This window comes from Heteronotia binoei, chromosome 7, assembly GCF_032191835.1.
Source record: "Heteronotia binoei isolate CCM8104 ecotype False Entrance Well chromosome 7, APGP_CSIRO_Hbin_v1, whole genome shotgun sequence".
In the NCBI taxonomy this organism is placed as follows: domain Eukaryota; kingdom Metazoa; phylum Chordata; class Lepidosauria; order Squamata; family Gekkonidae; genus Heteronotia; species Heteronotia binoei.
This window is the reverse complement of record NC_083229.1, coordinates 102,409,285-102,431,633: the sequence shown is the minus strand read 5'-3', so window position 1 is coordinate 102,431,633 and position 22,349 is coordinate 102,409,285. Positions and strand designations below refer to the sequence as shown.

At 40.2% G+C, this 22,349-nt stretch overlaps 1 protein-coding gene across 1 annotated transcript in view; it reads right to left on the bottom strand.

Moving 5' to 3' along the window:
- The window catches only part of CTDP1 (CTD phosphatase subunit 1), a 77,826-nt gene that overhangs the window by 33,609 nt on the left and 21,868 nt on the right, over positions 1–22,349 (bottom strand). The window contains exons 6-9 of the mRNA XM_060244099.1: positions 11,135–11,225; positions 8,568–8,734; positions 2,782–3,846; positions 2,118–2,259 (exon numbers count right to left, since the gene is read on the bottom strand). Coding sequence (XP_060100082.1) covers positions 2,118–2,259; positions 2,782–3,846; positions 8,568–8,734; positions 11,135–11,225 — 1,465 coding nt within the window. The remainder of the gene's footprint in view (positions 1–2,117; positions 2,260–2,781; positions 3,847–8,567; positions 8,735–11,134; positions 11,226–22,349) is intronic.

Genomic DNA, 22,349 nt, shown 5'->3' with positions numbered 1-22,349 from the left:
GGGGGTGCAGTTGTCATCCAAAAATTCTTCCTCCTCCCAGTCTGAGTCCTGATCTGAGTCTCCGGGAAAAAGGTGGAGGAATCCTCCTCTTGTTTCTGGAAAGAATAGGATAACTTAGGCCTATGGCATGCCTTCTAACAAGAGGGGTCAGATAGGCTTAAAACAAACTTTCACATCTCTTTGCAGAACTTGTCCTTTGGGAGGAATCCTATGGGAAAGTGGGGGGGAGGGGAGGAGAGCAGGCTGTCTGCTGAAGTCTTTTTTCTTGAGGACTGAAGAGGTTGCTACTCTGATCCCCCACTGCTGATCAATGAACTGCTCTGTCCAAACCTGAGGTTACAGGAAAGGCATCATATCTTTAATCTGTGGAAGTGCACAGATTCCCTGCCTGCTCACTGCTCCCCATTGCTGAACACATCTGCTCCTTATTGTCTAGAGCCCCAGCAGACTCCCCTTGTAATTTATGGGTTTCTATGGGACAAAAAGCCAGGCAACTTCTTTTGAGCCAGAACAAGTGGTTTTTCCTCAAGAGGAAGGTATTGGGTTGCATTGTGATACTTGTGCCAGTCATCTTTTGGCCCTTCACCAGGGAATGACTTACTCTGTCTCTTGGGATGAGGACACTGCTGGATCTGAAGCCTCTGCCAATGAGAGAGCGGAGACCACTGCCACAGCTGAAGGAGTGGCTAGCAAGGTAGAGCCAAGAAAAAAAAAGTGAAGAGAGGAAAGAAGCTTTGGGGAGGAGAGAAAGAGAGACACAGGGGAAATAAAACAACCTGAGAGCTGGAGGAGAAAGATTAAGAAGCTCTCCAGAAACCCTGCACTTTCAAAGAGACAGGAACAAATAACTGAAGCTGGTGGACACTTCCTCACCACTGGAGACAGAAAAGACCAACCTACTTCCTGCCTCCAGGGATTATGGGAAAGAGAACCGAAATGTCTCTATGTCCACTTCTCTTCAAGTGAAAAGGATTAGATCATGCCTACTAATGCACTTCTACTAGCTTGGTCTTATTAACTGCTTTTACACATGCAGTTAACCACTGAGGTTTTTTTAGCATAACATTTTAATATTGTGCAGACTAAATTACATACTCCCCATCCACATAAACATATAAATCTGCATGTTAAATGCACTCATTATCTCCTGATAATTCTATATTTGGAAATGAACGCTAGAATAGCAATTATTCCAGAAGAAATCAGTCTTGTTCATTGGATTTTTAAAATTGCCAACAAAATGTTGCTTACATTGTGAGACCAAAACACCATTTATACCCAGAGAAAATATGCATATGTTATTGAAATTATAGGTCTTATTTGAAGAATCCATACCTTGACCTATTGAGACACAGTGCATAAAAATATTTTAACAAAAGCGCCAACATTTCTTAATAGAGATTTCTGTAATACAGTGGACTGGATCTAACCAGCTTCTCCACTGATGAAAAGGAAGGAGAGGGTCCTGTAAAAGCTATACTAGGAGATCAAAGGACCTGCCTAGACATGTGGTATGGATGTGGTATGGATAATAAGGAAAGGAAAGAGCCAAGAGGAAATGAAAAAGCTGCTTGAATCAATCAAATGTTAGGCTGTATCTAACATGTATGGCATCTTTAACTCATAGGGCCTGACCCTAGCTATGGGTATTTATACAAACGCAAGAGTGCTGAAGGCTCTTACAGCATTCCTCCTGGACCCATTACCCTTAGGGCCTAAATAGGGACCCATTTGCCACTTGAATTGCTGTAAACAAAGCTGCATGTAGTAGCACCATCCCACCTTCACAAGAGCTGTTCTGAGTAAGCATTTTTATTACTTTCCGGAGATTTCAGCTGAAGATTCCAATGCAGAAGTCCCATAATTAGCTAAATTTCATGGAAAGGTACTACATTCCACTAAATAAAAGTTGCTTTGAAGTTCAAATCTATGAGGATTCTAAGAAAACTAATTTTCTATAGTTCACAGTTCTTTATTGTGCTTTATATATTCATTCTTTTCCAAGAGAACTCCAAATCCACATTAAGTGGATATAATCTATTTTTACCATGTTTAATCAATGAGTTAAATCTTACCCAAAGGTAGAATTTACATTGTTTTAATTAGCTACTTTTTACCTTTGTGTTTTCAAGTAATCATCCTTCAAAGGAAAGAGCTGTTCTTCTACTTTGTCCCAACGCTCCAAGCAGCTCCACAACCAGTCTGGATTTACAATATGGAGATTTTTACAGTTCTGAGCTTGCTTGACCTTTTCTGTGCCTATTTAAACAGCCAAACATTAGCACTCTTAGTAGAAAAAGTTAGCAATATATTCGTCCATGGATCCATTTTATAAAAGATGAGAAAAATCTAATCCCCAGTGCAACCAAGAGGATTTAAGGACAGTTAAGTCAAATTGATTTCAGCAGTCTAACCATACTTATAAAATGGATATTTATTATTAAAATGACTACATGTTTGTGACCTTAGCTGCATTAGTTCTTTTATAATAAAAATACAACAGACTTATATTTTAAACACAGTTCTATACCACAACAAAGCATGCTGCAGAACCAACTGGGTAGATAAATTATCTACACATCTCCTGAAATAAAGCAAGATACAAAAAGGAAAAAAATAGAAGATACTTCTCTTAAAATACATATTCATGCACTGAAATCTTCAAATCACAAATATGTAGGCTTACTGGATTACTGTAAGCTACAGATCACCATGTATCAACAAAAATACTACTTGCAAATGTTTCTCTGATGATTTGAATCCATTCAACAGTACACTTACCAGCTCTAGCCGCAATAAGGTGGGTTGGCTTATTGGGATCATCATCATTCAATACTAGACTTTTTGCAATGTTGGCTCCAAGGGCAGTGGCATGATAATGCTCACGTGTTTTTTCAATGGGAAAGTTTGTAGGATACAGCCCGCTAAACAACACAGTAACTCCTGATAACACTTTTTGTTTAAGTTCTGGCACTATTTTTCTTATATCTGGAACTTCATCAATTTCCTTTGCTACGTATTTGTCATACTTTGAATAATAATCTGTATGTACTCGAACAAGAATCTCTTCAAGATATATTAGATGATCGTCATCATCTGTATCATCTTCTTCCTCTTCCTCCATGCTCTGATCTAAAGATTCTCCCACGGTTATCCCTGATTGTTCACTATTCTGTGACTCTGTCTCTGCTTCCTTCTTGTCAACACATCCGTTTCCTAGACTACAAAGACTATCTTGTTCACTCTCTTCATGTACTTCCAGATCAAATGCCTTGGGATGCGGATTGTTGTTAGCAGAGGATGTTGAGTCCCCAGAATGATTAGACTGTCCATCCTTTTCTACATTTGTATCCGTTCCCAGCAAAAATGTACTTTCCTCCTGTACAGATTTCTTTGATTTTCTCCAGCTTCTTTTCCCTTCATTTTCACTATCGGAGGCAGAAGAGGAGGAGGATTTCCTAGCATCCAACCCACTGTCACTTTCACTATCACTAGACAATTCAAAGTCCAAACAATTTTTTAAGTTGTCTTGAATCTGTTGCTTGCCTACAACTGCCCTATCATTATCTGAAGACACATGAGATTCCTTGGCACTTATGAGTTCATTTGTGTCAGTAACAGTGTGACCAGGATCTCCTAAGGAGTCTCTTTCTTTAACTTTATCATTAACATTTAAATCCCAGGATGTTGGCTCACTGTTGATAGAGTTATTGCCATTTACTTCCTTTGTTGATTTTCTAATACCATTACTTTGTTCTTCTGCAGTTTCAATATTCTTTACTTCTTCACAATCCCTTGTTACCACTGTTGCATCAGATGCTTCAGTTGTCTTTGAGGAATGATTTGCTAAAGTGAGATAAATACAAAAATATGTCCTTAAAAATCAACTAAAATGCCTAGGAACAAGAAAGACTAACAGCGTATCCCTCATTCCCCCTAAAACCAAACACACTTAATTCACTTATATTCATTTAAACCACAAAAGGTGAAATTCTATTACAACATGACAGATGTTTTAGAAGTGAACAAAAAGATGCCACAAAAATAACTTCTACCAAAATCACTGTCCAAGACCAGACCATCTCCCAGACTTATCTGGGCTGTAGCAGGTGGCCATGACCCCAGCCCTGACCTTCAGGTTGCCAACCACTCCTATGGTAGCTCTGATGACAAGAGACCCAGTGTCACTGAGTCAAACAATTTATAGCTTCTATATATCAAGGAGTGGCAATTGCAACTATGCGAAATTGGCCAGGTTATCAGATGCCAAACCTCAAGGAAGGCTGTTGTGCACCCGGCACAATTAATCAGGCAGACATAAAGGGCTAAACCAGAAGCCAGAGAGGAGGTCCCAAGCTGCAGAGGAGATACTTGGGAAGAGAGGTGGAGGAACAAGGTGTGGCTAACCTCTTTCCTCTCTGCATCTGAGGCCTGTACTTGGGACTTGGCTGGGACCATGGAGGCAAGTAGGAAGGACCAAGGGAGGACCCTGAATCTCCATAACAATTTCCCCTATTAATTCTAACAATCAATTGGAAACAATGTAAAACTGTAAAGTATGTTTTAAGACCCTATGTGTTTTTCAAAACCTTACAAATGCAGTATTGAATTTAACTGGCTTAAAGGATAAAAATAAGAAAATGTAGCTTGGAAACTTCTGGCAGATACACTAACTAAACAACTGATTCATTCTTAACCATTTAAAACTGTAACACTTCATTTGTAGTTTTCAGACACTTACAGGGCAATTTGCCCTACAGACAGATTGGATGAAAATGAGACTAATCTTGTTATGCTGGTGCAATAGAGTCACAGTGGCATGGCAATGATATTCGGTTAGCATAATAAAGTCAATGAAATTGCCATGCTGTCATGAGCATAACAGCATAAAAGAGAATAAATGTGTAGAGATTTAGGGCATGAAAAGAAATAACCAAAGAAGGGATCACCTTATTTAGATTGTTATACTTTCCCAAGGCATGGTCCCATATAATCCACTTTTACAAAGCCAATACAGTAAAATATCTGTCGTAACTATGCACACTTCCACTGGAACTCTCTCATATCCCTCCCTCCTCAGCAGAGATGGGACTAAACCAAAAGAGATGGGACATACTATTCTTTACCAGACCAGATCTCAGAGGGATATCTTGATATAGAAAAAGGAATATGGGAGATGACCAAAGAAGAAAATGTTTAACAATGGGCAACTTCAACTACCTTCACATTAACTGAGCAAATACATGCTTTGGTCATAGCAAAGAAAAAATAATCTAGATACTTTATATGATCACACCTAAATTATGTAGAACTTAGACGGAAGGCAACCCCTGATGTGAACCTGAGTGGTATTCCGGACAATGTATGAAATGTAAAACAAAGTTGCACTTCCCTGTAACTATTGTACACTGAATATTTTCTGTGCAGGCATGGTTTTGGGACCAACACATCTGAAGGACCACCTAATCCCTTAAGAACCTGCCCAGCCATTACAGTCATCTTCAGAGGCCCTGTTCTGAGAACCCCCACCTCTGAAATTAGGCAGGTGGCGATCTGGAAGAGGGTTCACAGTCATGGTACCAAAGCTCTGGAAGGACCTCCGAAGGGCCTTTCCCCTGTCCCCTTTCTACTGCTATCTTCCACCAGCAGGTGAACTTTTCTGTTTTGTTTGGCATTTCCTCAATGATCCCTCCTTCCTAACCAATGTTTTATACGCTTTATGTGTATTTTAACTGGTTTAGTGTATTATAATGATGGTTTTAACACTTTAAAAAGTTGTTTTAATGAAGTATGTTTGGGTTGACTTTTATGGTTTTATAGTGTGTTTTATCATGTACGTTTTGAATTATTAGCCACCTTGCTGGCCCTTGTAAGGACAAAATGGAAGGATATAAATTCTGCAACGAATAATAAAATATAATTTTAATAAAAAGAGAGTTGTGCCAAAAGTCCAGGTGTAGACAAAGTAATTCAAATGCAGAACTACTGATCACCTAACAGTAACATGTAAAACAATACCTAAAACCAGTCTCCTTTTTATAGGACTGGAAAGAAGTACACAACACTGACTTTTTTAATAGCTACATGGGGATGCAGGAAACCAATTAGTCTGACATCTGTTCTGGGAAAAGTTGTGGCAACCATTAGACATAATTATGAAGCACAGAGAAGAACAAGCTGTACTGAGATAGAACTGGCATGATTTGTGCAAAAGGAAGTCGTGCCTCACTAATATCTGGGAGTTTGAGAATGTTAATTAGTATAACGATAGTTCCGGTTCCGGTGAATTGCAACACTCTTTGGCTATGCTCTGCTGAACATTCTCATATATATATATATAATTAGCTACATAGCTGTTTTATTTTGTATTTTTATCAGACTTACTGAAGACTAAAGTTATATGGAGGGATACTAATTAGGCTGTGGAGAGCAGGGGAGTGAGTGACTGAAAGAAAACTCTTTTACTTGTTAGAAAGGGAGTGAAAAATAAGTGAGCATGAGTGTGTGAAGAGATGGCAATAAAGCCATAATGCTCTTTGAGTTCAAAAGATTGTTTGAGGTTTTGGCTAAAAGCCTCCTTTCTCTCCCTTAGTTTTCTCTTAATTTTCACCTTCCTCTCCTTATTTGTAAGCCTTAAGCTTTATGTTCCAGTTTTATCTTTACACTTTTATATAAGGTTTTATGTTTCATGTTTACATTTCTATATTGCTTTATCCTATTTTCAATTTAGCTGAAGTGTCCTTCTCCCATCAATTAACATTCTTGAGTTTTCCGGCAGTAAAACACTCTGCATTTCTTCATTTGAGTTACTTCCACCTCTTTGAGCTTATTTTATGTCATGGAGGGGGAAAGAGAAAGAAAGGGATAGAAAAGGATTCCTCTATGAAACTACAATGTATGTGTTTCTCTTGCATTATCATGAAAAAGGAGACAATTAGGACATGTGCTCCTACATACAGTAAACCAGACTTTTAAAAAATCCTGCTGTCAAACTTCAGAACAGATTCTCACCCTTATTTGAGGAGACTGAAGAGTTCAAATCTGTGAAAGAGTTTGGTTAGAAGGAGGCTCCGCAAGTGTAAAAAGAAATATGATGTTTCAGAGAATACTATTTCCTTAAAGGGCCATATTCCTTTGCTCAACAATGATAGTGACACTCATGTACTTAATTTGATGGCCTTATAATCATTTCTGAAAGTAGCGACTCACCAAAATATCTTGGATAAGATTAATACATTATTTTCAATTTTTTCAAATGACCATAGATTAAAGTTAGAGTCCCGTGGCACCTTTAAGATCAACTGAAAGGTGTCACTGGACTCTAACTTTATTATATTGCTTCAAACCAACATAGCTACCCACCTGGATCTATCTTCAAATGAACATATTTCCTGGATTCCACCAAAACCAAGCAACGATACTGTAAATGTCTCATTCTTCACTATTTAGACTCACATGAGGTTTGTAAGATCTGTTTCTCCAGGGCTTTTTTTGTAGAAAAAGCCCAGCAGGAACTGCATTCCTGCTCAAAAAAGCCCTGTGTTTTTCCCTTCTGTGGACAGATTATAAAGTGGGCAAGTAAGTTGTGTATTAAAGAACACTTATTTTTTTTAGAATGCCTTCCCAGAGATACTGATTTATAGTTCTTTGACAGACTCCCAGGTTTTAGAGAGAATCACATTCTTTCAACGTTTTATTAATTTTATTCATTATTCGTTTCCATGTTATTTTTAACACATCAGAGATGTTTAATCTCTCATGAGATTTCCCCTGTTTTAGTTCTAAATCTATACCACTTTTTAAACTACTCTTCTAGAAATTGAGCAAAAGAATACACCTTCTCCCCCCCCCCCCCCAAAAAAAAAAAGACTGTGGGAACAGCCCAAGAAGGCAATGATAAACCTCTAACTGAATTTTCCTCTACTAGGAAAAATCTGAGCTCTCGGTTAATCAAAAGGGACCAAGAAAGATTTAAATCTTGATCATGAGCCATTGACAACTCTAGCGAACAGACCATGACAGATTAACTTCATCAAACAAGGAACTGATTCAATCTTTCTGCAATCTGCCTGGCAAAGATCAGGATAATTTAACTGATCAGTTAAACCTACTTAGGGATAATCTAATATTAATTAAAAGTGAAAACGATAGTAATTTATTTTCTGATCCCTGTGGAGTATGGCTATTGAGTCAATCAGGCCCTCAGTCCACTTTGGGAACCACAGAAGGAACATCATCTTTACTAATTGATATTCCAAGTATTCTTCTTGTCCTCCCCCCCCCCCCCCCAAAAAAAAATCTAATAAACATCTTCATTATGTTGCATGCTAATTTACTGCTCACCCTGTGCCTGTATGTATGGACTGATAAATTCCATTTCACTGTATCTGAGGAAGTGTGCATGCACATGAATAAAACTTTGTCTTAAACGTACCACTGGACTCAAACTTTGATTTGTTTTAATGAATAACCATGTTTGTCATTATACCTGCAGTACATTTTTAACTATAGTCTGAACAATATAACTGTACAAATGTAGACTATACAGACACATAAAACAGAGATACCTTTCTTTCTTATTTGAGCTTCCCTTGATCCAGGTGGTGCATTAATATCTCCAGTGCCCTGAAAGTATACATATTTCTTCACAGTTATCAAATTAGGTGCAAATTTCCAGACATCTTCTCGGTCATCAATAATGCAAACCATGGAATCCCCACAAGGGAACAGGTTTCTAGAAACAGAAGAACCAACGCGATTGATATTTAATACCATTAAGATGCATCAGCTAAGTGTTGATGGGGGGGGGGGGGGAGACCTGGAAATTAATCCATCTATGAACCCTCTTAATATTGTTAGGTTGGTTTTCTGCAATTCTGTCATAATAATTTGAAGCAGTTTTTCTTAAAACCCTTTCAATGTTAGGAGAAGACAAGATACTCTAATATAATATAAATTATGTAATAAAAAGGGAAAAAATTATGGAAGCCCTTCAGTTTAAATCCATGGTTCATAAAATCAGAGTTGTGAACCACACTTACTCAATACAGTTTTGCCCTGTTTGAATTGTTAGCCACCTCGGTAGCTCTTGTAAGGGCAAAAAGGGGGTGGGGTATAAATTTTGTATATAATGTTATTTTGACTTCCATATGTAGAGACACCAATGCAGCATTTGAGCTCATAAGCTTCCTTCAGCTCAACCCCTCCTGACTACTGAACATATGGAAAACAATGAGCTATAACTAGGATAAGGAAGCTTCCCACATGTGCTGGTACATACATTCATGTATAGCATCTGAACATCCCCATTCTGCAAAGTTCTCAGGTAAAACTAGTTGTAACAGGAGAGTACTAGAACAGGTGGTGTTAAATTCCTAAGAAGTGGGAAGGGGAGAATTTAAAACAGTGTGGGGTAGATGAAGAGAGCTAAACTATTTCCTGCTTGTGCCTTCGACCTGGAATCCATTTTTGGTTTTTTAGAAGAGTTCTCCTACTGGCACTCTATGACCAGAAGCAATCTCTGCTAGAAGAAAATAAAATAACAGGTGAGTGAGAGGAAGTGACTGGCCCTACCTATGCTACTAAACTGAGATGTAAAGACCTCCTTCACCACCTCGGCACTGACCTGATTCTGGAATAATGATCAAAATGTTTAATTTAACTGGTAAAAGCTAACAAAGCTTAACTAGCGGTGGTGTGCATACCCTATCCAAAATACATACTTTGCAGGAATAGCGTTAAAAGAACTGTATTAATAGAAAACAAAACAGTAAACTCATATGGATGAGGTGGAACATCATTTTACCATCCTACTGTGGTATCTACACTCAATATCTAGTTAACATCCTCTTTACTGTTTGGCAAGATTGTTCAGACCGGGCTGGCCAAACTGTGTGCACTTTCACACATATTGTGTGGCTCTTGAAGCTCCCACTACCCCATCAGCCAGGTTAGGAAAGGCATTTCTCTCTTTAAATCACTTCTTCAAGCCAAGCCAGCTAGCAGTTTGGAAAATGCATTTAAAGTTAAAGTTGGTTTATTTCCACCTCTACCTCCCTCCCCTGATCAATTTCCCTCTCTTCCTCTCTCAAACATCAGATGTATTGCAGTTTTCAGTCATCTGACATTCATGTCTTGCAGCTCTCAAACATCTGACATTTATTTTATGTGGCTCTTACGTCAAGCAAGTTTGACCACCTCTGGTTCAGAAAAATAAACCATTCTGCACTTTGCACCACAGGGAAGTTTGACTATTTCACTGACTTATTAAAGGACACAATACTGTGCATGAACTGCTCAGATTTTCAGCTGCTTTTCACAAACCTCCTTGTTTATGAGTAGCTGCATATCTCTCTCTCATGTTAGATACATATATGCGACGATGCTTCTGATCTGTGTACTCAATGAAGCTCTAGGTCATCCCAAACAAGCACTTAAAAGAGAATGACTGAACAAAGAAATATTTCTGGCAGCCTTCAACATTTTACTTGCAACAGTAAAATATTTCATGCTAATTCATTTCAGATGTACCACCTACTATGCAAATATCTGAAAGTTTTATTAAAGATACCTGCGTACATGGAGATATTCTCAAATGAAGCTGGGGAGATCTAACTGCTGATTTAAACAGCTTTAATATTAATCATGCAAGTTGGTAAATAAAAATTTAGAGGTGCAAAAGTGAAAATACACAATGGAATATACCTCAGTTAATGGCATATACAACTATCAACCATTGGCAACTACTGTAAAAGTTAAATTACACACTATTCTGTACATGACATTTATAGCAGCAAAATGTTATTGCTAAAGTTAATGTAATGCCATTCCTTGCTATATGAAATACCAGATTTCCAGACTATTTACAGAAGACTCTGATAGAACATTGCTGAAATTCAGCTTTAAATTGTATTTCTGAAGAGCTAGGGCAATTGCCATCAATTCCTATCAAGCTTCACATTAAAAGCATGCATTTGTGCATACAGCTATGGTCTGGAAGGAGAAAAATGGAAGGTCTGGAGGAGAAAAACAATTTAAAATATCACAAGAAATGGCTTCTACAGTTTTATTAGTTGTTTCTAGAAGTAAGCCATTCATGTTATCAACAAGCAGCCTTCCCCCTCCCAATACATACCTAAGGTTCCCAGTTTTAGAGCATGGATCAATACATTCGTCCCTTGACAATATTCGATGAGAAAAAAGCTTCTTTTCAGGATCCAAGAATCCTTTTAAAGGGAAAACAGTCTGAAATTAGTCTCTTCCAAGTATGCTATATATATTATTATTAAATATATTATATATTATTCACACTATATGCCATTCTCTCTGGAATCCCACATAATCATGCCAAAGATATACTTTAAACTGAAATGTGACTCTCAAATATGTCTACCTACCAAACACTAAATACTCTTGTATTAAGAATGTCATGCTATTTCCAAATTTATCTATTAATCAACATAACTTGGAACATGATGACTTAATGTATTTGGTAGTATGTGACTTTGTCAGACACAAACCACAGATTTACAAGATTACAACTGTATAACCAGGTCCTTAATATTTAAGACATATTGTTTAATACCATGTTTGAGATACTGCACTTGTACACCTACTAGTAATCTTAAACACTCACATGTTTCCGTAGTAAATCTCAGGACTGCTGTCTTTTTCTATTCAACATTATGCCTTGGGATTGCAGAGAGTCAAAGCAGTGGAAAATATGCTACAATGCTTAAGCAAAATGGGCAAATCAAGGGGGAAACTAAACTAGAATTCTTGCATTTGCAGGTTTTAAGTTATACTTGTAAGATCTGTGCAAAAATACCACTATGTACTCTTGAAATGTTTTTTTCAAATAACAAAACCTGTTTTTATGCTAGTTGTTCCTCAGTTTTGAGAAACTGTTTTTCAAGTGTTACAATCAGTTTGTATAACAGGTATTCTCATGCAGGAATTATCCATGTAATCTACTGCTTACATAAACAAAAAGCAGTTTCATAAAAGCTTTCAGAAAAAATGAGGTTTTCTATTGTGTAATACAAATTCTTGGGGGCATTCAATAAAGCTGATGGGCAGTAGGTTCAGGGTGGACAAAAAGAAATACTACTTTATACATAGTAGTTAAAATGTGGAATTTGCTGCCAGAGGATGTAGTGATGTCCACAGGCATAAACAGCTTTAGAAGGTGGTTAGATAGATTCATGCAGGATAAGTCTATCAATGACTACTAGCCATGGTGACCAAGGGGAACTCAAAGGCACTAAGCCTCTGAATCCCAGAGCCAGGAGACAACGCCAGGGGACAGTCTTGGCCTCTATGCCCTGTTGTTGAACCTCCAGAGAAACTGGTTAGCTACTGTGTGAGACAAGATGGATCATTAGTCTGATCCAGCAAGGTTATGTTCTTAAATCTGCATAACTGGTTCCCCAAATGGAAAACAGCCTGCCCAGCACCTTTGGCAGTTGAATAAACCATCTGTTTTTATTTTGCTTGGGAATAAAACATAGGATTGTCAGAAATCTGGCAGGCCAAAATAAAGTCTTATTCTGTAATTGTTAAGTATTCCTAAATATCCTTGTTTGCAGTCCCAGCCAAAGAGCAAGACCAGATAGTTTACTGAGCTGCCATACATGTCTGGTAACCTGCAGTTAGCTTCGTCATCACAAGATGTGTTAACCTGTGCTAGTATGACCAGAGTAAACTTACTTTTTAAACAAATAACACTGTCAAGTATCTCAAAAAGCTGTTTGCAACAATGCCCCTGCTGAATGGTGGTATTTTATTTTCAAACACAGTGTTTCAAAGAGATTGATTCAACAAAGGGTCTCAGCTATTCAGGGGTGACTGCATAACACATTGTAGAAGTCCTTCTATGAGGCTTCAAGGATACAACCCCTTTGATCACTGGTCATTTACTAAAAACTGATGCATGTAGGACAAAAATGTCAAGTGTGTTACAGGAATAACTTAAAACCCATGAAAGCAAGAAAATTTGAGAGTTAAGGATAGAAGCTCAACCTTAACTCACCCGACTATGCTTAAGAATTTCAGCAAATTCATGTACGATCATCCCTGTTGAGACCCTTGCAGTACCTAGGCATAATGAATTGAAAGAATTAGCTAGACAAACCATCACCATTTAAACTTAGAAATATGAACAGGCTAATCAAAATGTAACTATCATTTGGAAAAGAGTAATTTATAAATATTTTAAATAAACATAGTGATTAAAGATTTACATGCATGGTCTGCTGTTCTTCTAGACTTATCTACATAAACCATACCAAAGTTACACTTGCCAACTAGACAGGTCAGTGGACTAAGCCTAGCACCAGGTTTGAGACATTCCTATGCCTTTCACTGGTACATGCTTCAGAACGGCCAGAGGGCATTTTATTTATTTTCTGCAGGTTTCACTCTAATCACAACCAGAAATCCTTAGCAAGAGCAGCAGCAGATCACTGCTTATGTATCAGCTGGCAAAACAGAGAATAGATTTGACAATGGCCTACCAGTTGCCAGATTTCTGGTTGTCAGTTATAGATCTCCCAGTATTTAACTGAATCAGACATTTAGGATTAATAGTAAAAAGTTAATAATTACAATAATTGTTTTCAGTGGATCTGTGAGCCCTGAACTGGAATCCTAATCAACAGGAAAAACAAACTGTTCATACTAAGTCTTGATTTATTATGGGCTTTGGAAAATATCATTTCATTTATTTGTTAAATTATATCATTTACATAATTAACTCAGCTAAGGAATTCCTAAGAATTCTTCTCTCTCTCCTGGCCAGTTTACATTTTTATACATAAACTTTTACAACAAAGAGCTAGATTAGCAACCGCCTTAAAGTGTTAGTTTCTCAATAGGCAATGGAATATCTTCCTTTTTGTTCACTTGAAGATATTAGCTATATGCATTCAAACCCCACAATAAATCTACTTTTAAAAGCATAATTAAATTAAACTTGGGGTTAGTGTACTATATCTCAATACAGGCTGTTGAACAAATTGTGGAAAGTAAAATGGGATTCTAAAGCAAGGTTAGCTCATGCCTTGTGAACTGTGGCATATCATGAAACCTCATTTTGTTCAGTGGCAGCCCTCTTGGCTTTCTGTACAGGGATGGAAACACAGACCAGAACAAATCTTAGTTGCTACAATTACATTAACCTACCGATGGCACTACTTTACTCTGCGGTCTCTCCATGTTGCCCACCCACAACAACTTTCAAAAAAAAGAAACTTCAGCCAACTTGGATAGAAATGTTAAAGGCAATGAAGCAGGAAAAGAAAAAAAAATCTCAGCAGAAGAATCAATATAAAAGCACAACTGTTAATGAAAGCTTCTGCCTGCATCCAGCAGCTAGAGAAGTTACCTACAATCTGACAAATTGAAAGCAGAGAATTTTATCAATGTTTGAAATTTCATTTGGTAGACAATGTGGTAGAGGGCAGGCTCATCCTTTTCTTGAGACACTGAAGACAAATATTTCCTGCAGGCTGTATTTCCACCCATAGTAGGAGGATAACATACCAAAACTAAGTTTGAGGTGGTTTTGAATAACTTGTAAGACCAATACTAGGCATACTCAAATACACACCTGCAGTTATTTTAAGAACAGAAACAGCAACCTATCAATGAGAGGTAATCTGTTTTCTAAATTAATGGCTCAGCATCTTCTCTATGGAAGAAGGCAGACATCGAAAACTATACTTGAAAGAGGAGGCCAGAAATACGAGGACAGAGTTTACAAAGTACCATTCCAAAACCGTAATGTTGAGAAGATCTGAAGACCGCTGGATGCATTCCCATATTAATAGAAAGCCTATTTAACTGGTAAAGAGCTGAGGTGCATATATGGATATAAAATTATAAGGAAAAAGGAACAAAGTAATAAAAATAATGTGTACTACATTATGTTGGGTCCTGACTTTAGAAAAGCTACAGCATAAACCATTTCAAGCTGAGAGGTCACCTAGTTATTGCTCTAACATTCAAATGAGAGCCACAACTCACTATTGTATAGAATATGTACACTTAATTTGAAGGACAGATCACATACTTGACTTCGAACTACTCTTGAGGAAACCAATATTCCTTAAGAAATTAGCCATACTGACATTAAACAGCACACACATTCTGAATAAGCACATCAAATTGCATGAGAGCCTGTTTAATCAGATGACAAACATTCAATCTTTAGTTGACTGACTAATTTTCTCTTTCATATACATAGTCACACAGGTCTCATATTTTAAACTGCTTATCATCTCATTCTTAGTCATGACTGCTATTTATAAACCTACAACAATGATGGGAAAGTTGATTTTGTTAAAAGATGAAACTGAACCATTAGCAGTGGTGCTCACTATTATACCACAATTTGTCCTAAACTGTGGCTCCAGAGTCACAAGTGGCTCTTTCACACATATTGTGTGGCTCTCAAAGCCCCCACTGCCTGGTTGGCCAGCTTGGAAAATGCATTTAAATTTAAAGTTGCTTTCTTTTCATCTCTCTCTCCCTCCTTCCTCTCCCATCTATTTGCTCCTTCATTTCTGCTCTCAAACATCTGATGTTTATTCTATATGGCTCTTTCATTAAGTAAGTTTGGCCATCCCTGTTCTAAAGCACACTTCATGTGTCCTTTCAAAAATACTGTACACAGCGCTGTAGGACAATGGATTATTAACTTGAACAAAATGACATTTTTGGCTCCCCTAAACTACCACCACAGACCTAGACTATGATTTAGCATACCTCTACATTTTCTCCATAGCATGAGAAACACAATACATATGGCATTACAAATATATTTGGCATCCCAAAATTCTGCTCTTGCTTTTGGAGGTCAGGGGATCCACACAAATAGCACAAGGGTGAAGTGGGGCTCCACAGTGGAGAAAGAGCTGGCAAAAAGCAGTGGAAGTACTGCTCTGGTAGAATAAAAGCTAAGTCAGTGGAACATTACTGCTGGATCCAATCCAAGATCAGGTAGTGAACCATTCCAGCAAAACCCTGCTTCCCTATTCTAAGCAGGAAAACGGAGTCATGCCCTTCCCAGAATTCAAAAGCATCCTACTTGCAAGTAGATAAAATGTAAATTCATTTCCTGGTACATTTAGTGGAGACCTGGAGTACAGTGCTTTTTTTTTTTTTAAGGGCTTGGGAAGGATCTGCTTTTATAAATAAAGATTTAACTAGCAATAAGGTCTATTGTGAGAAAAAATACAATGCAGTGTAGAAAGAGGGTGGGGTTGATGAATGTGTATTGAATTTTGGAAGTGGTAAGTGCAGCGTCCCAACTTCACCCCACAAAGCAGATGACATTTGAACAGTCATGATATTACAGAGGCTTATATTGAATCAGACCCCTAGTCCAGCAAGCTAAATAATGCATATCAGAGTGGCAGCAGCCCCTCAGTGTCTCATGCAGAGTTTTAAAAGGACATGGAAGGGATTGAAGCTGCAAGCTTCTGCATGCCAAGCAGATGCTATACCAGTTAGCTGCAGCCCCTGCCCTTCTCATTCCTCTGTACCTGTTAGCAGCTTGCCAGTGTCATGCAGAGAGAATCTGAAGGTATTTCCAGTTAACGTCAAGACAGGAAATTGAAGTTACTTATGGGATTTTCTGCAGATGCTGGTGATGCTATGTCATTCCCCCTCACCACAGTATCCTCAATCTCCAATGTATTGTATAAACAACCCCCACCCCCGCCAACATGGGCTGGCTCTACTTGTGAAGCACAGTTCCTGCCTTTCTCATGCAAAGTAAAACATTCCTCTGGAGTTAGTAGTGTAATTGTGAACAGAGGCAGACTCTCTTCCCTTTCAGAACAGAATCCTCACTCTCCAACCCAGCATGGAAAGGAGCACCCCCCCACACACACATGGCCTGGCTGACACAGACAGTAGAGGCTCCAGCAGTCATTGCCTACATGTGTAGATGGTGGGCCTGTCGAGAGGCCTTGGGCTTGCATCGGGAAAGGGGTGCCCTCTAAGGTGTCATACCCCAGGTGCCCCAAGGTCTATGGATGGAACTCAAGAGGGCCATACGTGTTGTGGACTCAGCAAGGCTTCAGGACAGTGGTAGCTGTAGGGCTCTTCCTGATAGGGTAGAAAGTGGCTGGAGAGCAACGGGCTGAGTGGCAGCCCAGAGGGCGTCATTGTTTTCCTCTGAGAGGTCCAAAGAGGGCTTTCACAGTGGTGGCTCAGAGGGCAGGCCGGAGGTGGATGCACAAGCTCTGAGTGCAGCCTTGGAGGGGCGGAGGATGGAGACAGGCGCTGTGCGATTTTGGAGGCAGTCTGGGGTGAGCAGCATCTGGGAGAGCGGGTCTGTGGGCTGTGAAAGGGGTCAGAGCAGTGCTGGCAGCATAGGCCTCAAAGGCATTGTAGAGTGTGCGGTAGACCGTCAGGGTCCAGGGGAAGCCTCGTAAAGCTGTTGTAGGGAGAGAGAGGATGAGTGTACTGTATTTGGCTGCCTGTGTGGGCCATTTATGGACTAGAACTACATTGGCATGGATGGCCTGGAGGCCACTTGGGAGGGTGCCAGACAGCAGGAGCCATTTTTGAGGGCTTCTGAGGGAGAACAGTCCCTGAAGGGTCAGAGATGTGTGTCTGTCAGAGGTAAGAGTGTATGTGAGGGTTTAGGTGGTTCTTTCTAATGCTCTTGCCTGAAGTGGGTGGGGGACAGGGGAGTGAGCCAATAGGAGCACAGATGGGTGATGGGCCAATGGTTTATGGAGTGCAGGCATTAACCATTGTGAGAGTTCCATTTGGCCAATATCATTATGGTTTTGTTATTATATAAAGGATATATTTTCTGTGCAACTTTGCTTTTTGTTTTAGACTAATACGTTATTTTTGATTCTGAACAAGTAAGCAGCAAAGGATTTTAAAATCCAACAAAATCTCTCTACTACTGCTATCAAATTAACTAGCCACACTTAATCATTTCTATGTGTAATACTGCCATCCAGTATAGGCATACTTCTGCAGCAGTAATCAACTGTGTGGGTGGAATCACCTACCTATCCTATAACAATGATCAGAGGGGGCATTCAGGATTTTAGATTGCTCATTTTCACACTTGAGATGGTTTCTGACAGTAAAAGGAGATCCCAGAAAATGCCAGAATGTAAAGGAAAACTGGCTGCAAACTGAAAGTTTCTGCTCGTCTCCACTTTCGTTTGCAGAGGCTTATTGCGGGGAATCTAAACACAGACCTCTAAGCATTAAAGATAATCATCTCTTAGATACAACCTGCAAAATCTGGGAGAAATGGAGGAAGATCTTAGTCCCAGAGAACTCACCACTAAAACATTTTTTTAAAATTAAGAGTGGTTCCCCCCAACAAAAGAACATACAGCTTCCTTGAAACAACATCAGGCAAGAATAACCAGATTAATAGACTTATATGATAAGGGCAAGCTCTTAGAAAAGACCTAACTGGAAATAAATGTGGGGCAAATAATTCCCTGGGACAGATACCTGCATGTTAAGGAATACACAATATAACCTAGGGCCAGATCCTTAACAGATTTTGTACCAGGGTTACAACAGGTAGAAACATATTAAGTAACCTCTTTAGAAATTTCTGCCTACCATCCTCTAACTGGGTTACGGTGGGTAGAGATTGCAGACAGGTAAACCTGTCTTGATCTGGCTGCTAGCTCCCCTTCCTGCAACTCTAGGAGATATTAGAAAATTCTGCCCAAGTTGCAAAACTGTGGATTAAGCCTTTGTTACTTCAGTGAACAAACCTTTTCCGTATGTACCTGTATGACCTCGTCATGCGGTTATAGGAGGCTGTAATGACCTTGGTGAAAATGGGTTTTTCCCAAAGTAGACCGATTCACTTCAGCAGACAACACAGTGCCACCTTTTCTGCTCTAGAGCAGCCAAGTGCATTGGGGGTGTCTTCAATGGTGATGGCATGACCATTTTTTTTAATGAATTCACCCCATTGGTATTCTTCACAAGGTAATTTGCAAACTAAAGGCAGACCAAACATCATGCATACTCCTAGCCCCTTTCTGGTCCAGAAAAGTTGTGGTTCCCCATACTGTGGAAGCTGGCCAGAGGGCAACACAAAACACTGCCTCAGATGATGATCTCCACATGTGCCCCATTCACCACCCAGAGGTGCAATTCTTGCACTTTAACAGCTTGGTTGATCCTGCAGAAGAAAAGTTCTTTGAAGATAGAGGCCAGACAGCTATCTGATATGGACCACTCTTGCTCTGTACTTAACACCCTTGCTCAGGTTGTCTGCTAGAGTGCTGTCTAAACCAGTCACATAAACAGCTGTCAGTTGCACCCCGTATCTCATCACCCAATGCCAGATGAGTATGGCCTCTCTGCACAGGTGCAGGGCCCCCATGCCACCCTGTTTGTTCAGATAGAACTTTGCTGTGGCATTGTCCATTTCTACGTGCCTTCCTTCTACAAAAGAAGCAAGAGGAAGTTTGATGGCTTTCAACTCTAACAGAGAGATGTGAAGAGTGGACTCCTTTTTTGTCCATGTGCCCTTCACCATTAATCCCTGGCAGTGTGCACCCCACCGCGTGAGGTACACATCAGTGAAAAGCATGCTAGTCCTGCAAGTTCATGCTAGTCAAAACAGATCCTTCCCTGCATTCCTGCAGCAATCCCTTTAGACCCTGAAAGGCTATTGAAGGAAGGGAGGAATCCTCACAAACAAAAAACTACATGGGTCAGGAACAATGCAGTGAACAGGAGAATGAGACAATATTTCCCTTCTATCTTTTGCGAGGAGAATGGTGGTATAACACAACTTATTATGTACAAAGACTTTAAATCCTGTTAATTACAGTGACAGTTTTCACAGTTCATACTTTGCAAATTAAAAAAACCCTAGGATCTATGAAATTCCTAAAAATAATTTTAAAAAACTAGGGTTCATGAAGAGCTTATGGTGGGGGAGATCTGCCACAGCCTCCTTATGGTGACTACCTCTACTGCTTCACTTCCCTCTTTCCCATGGAGAGGAAGGAAGATGAAAGCAGCAGCTGTGGTAGTTGTTGCTGCTTCATTTTCCTCCTGGACCTTCTGCTTCACCACCCCATGTTGCTTTCCCCTGCAAAGACACTATCCATCCCTTCAACCATCTCTTGTCTCTTTGTCCCTGACAGCCCCTGTTCCACAGATCCTAGCAGCTGCCTTCACCCCCATTCACTATCACTAGTGTTTACTGGGATTGCTATGTATCTACTTACATAGTCTATTCCTTTTTGCTGCCTGCACAAGTGTAGACAATGCTGCTGGGAGCGGGTGAACCAATCCATTTTCTAAAAGCACTCTGAGTTTTTCTGCAGACTAGGAGGGCAGGAGATCTAGAATGTCCCTCCTGTCTGTTTTTGGCTCTGCTTTGCAGGCTTTCTGATCCACAGTCCAGGAGCCAGGTTTAGAATTAGATATAATAATATCCTCAAAAACATGTATGGACCCAAAACAAAATCACTATTATCAGGATCAACTAGGACTACCTATTTAACAGTCACTAGTGCTTTTATAATAAGTGCAATTTTTACAACACTAGAATGAAAGGTAAAGATGACAGCTGACTAACTGAAATCCTATTGTTCTTCCATTTTTTAAAGTTACAAAACTCAAAAAAACAGGTTTCTTACCTGTAACTGATGATCTTCGAGTGGTCATCTGTGCAGTCACACTGATGGGATAAGGCGCCAGTGCCGATCTTGATGGGTAAACTTCAAAGCTGTGGATTTCCGCGCTGACGTCCCAGTGCGCATGCCCAGAAGCCCCACTGCACATGTTCACTGAGATGGGGGCGGATATCCCACCAATTCCTTCTGGCCGCTGCATAAGCCCCAAAGATGGACCGGCAGCAGAGGGAAAGGAGGGCGGGTAGTGTGACTGCACAGATGACCACTCGAAGATCATCAGTTACAGGTAAGAAACCTGTTTATCTTCTTCGTGGTCTCTGTGCATCACACTGATGGGAGACTAACAAGCTCAAATCCTACCTGGAGGAGGGTGCGATGGTCCATCAGCAGGAGACAGACTGAAGCACAGCACAGCCCACTGAAGAGTCTTGGCGTAGCCGCAAGTCCAGCGCATAGTGATTCACGAAGGTATGTGCGGAAGACCAGGTGGCAGCCTTGCAAATGTCCTGAAGAGGAACACCTTTGGGAGGGACGGTGGCTCAGTGGTAGAGCATCTGCTTGGGAAGCAGAAGGTCCCAGGTTCAATCCCTGGCATCTCCAAAAAAGGGTCCAGGCAAATAGGTGTGAAACACCTCAGCTTGAGACCCTGGAGAGCTGCTGCCAGTCTGAGAAGACAATACTGACTTTGATGGACCAAAGCTCTGATTCAGTATAAGGCAGCTTTATATGTTCATATATGTTCACCTTTCATAAACGCTGCCGAGGTTGCCACCGCCCGTGTGGAATGGGCCTGGATCGGTCCTGGGAGAGGCGTTTTACTCAATAGATAACAAAGCCGGATGGTTTCCGTAATCCACTTGGACAGCCTCTGAGACGATATCCTCTGCCCTAAAGAGGAGGTTGCATAAGAAACGAAAAGTCTGGAGTCCTTCCGAGAGGGATTAGTACGATGCAGATAGAAGGATAGCGCCCTCTTCAAGTCCAAGGCATGCAACCTACGCTCAGACTCATTAGTCGGATTGGGGAAGTAAACCGGCAAGTAGATCTCAGTATTAAGGTGAAAAGACAAGATCACCTCGGGTAAAAAGGTGATATCAGGACGAAGTACCACACCCTCAGCAGTGAAACACAAATAAGGAGCATCGCATCGAAGTGCCGCCAGCTCGCCTACGCGTCTGGCAGATGTAACAGCTACCAGGAAGGCTGTCTTCCAAGCCAGTAGCTGGCGAGAGCAGGTGGCCATCGGTTCGAAAGGCTTCCCCGCTAAAGCCCGAAGAACCAGGGACAAGTCCCAAGCTGGGGCAGGTACCCGCACCGCGGGATACAGTCTAGCAATGCCCTTGAGAAACCTCTTGGTATCAGGGTGGGTCAAGACGGAATGTCCATCAATCTGGGAATGCTCAGCCGAGATGGCTGCCACGTAAACACGCACCGAGGACACTGTTAAGCCTCGATCCAGCAGAGATAGCATAAAGTCAAAAATTATAGGCAATCCTGCCACCCACAGCTCTGAGGCATAGTCCGCGGAAAATTGGACGAATTTCGACCATTTGTACAAATACGATTTCCAGGTAGAGGGTTTTCTGCTGTTTAGTATGACGAGCTGAGCTCTCTCAGATAGCTGAGATTTTACAGGCGCCACGCAGTCAGCTTTAGATGTGGAACATCGTGGTGCACAACCTGCCCCTGATGAGA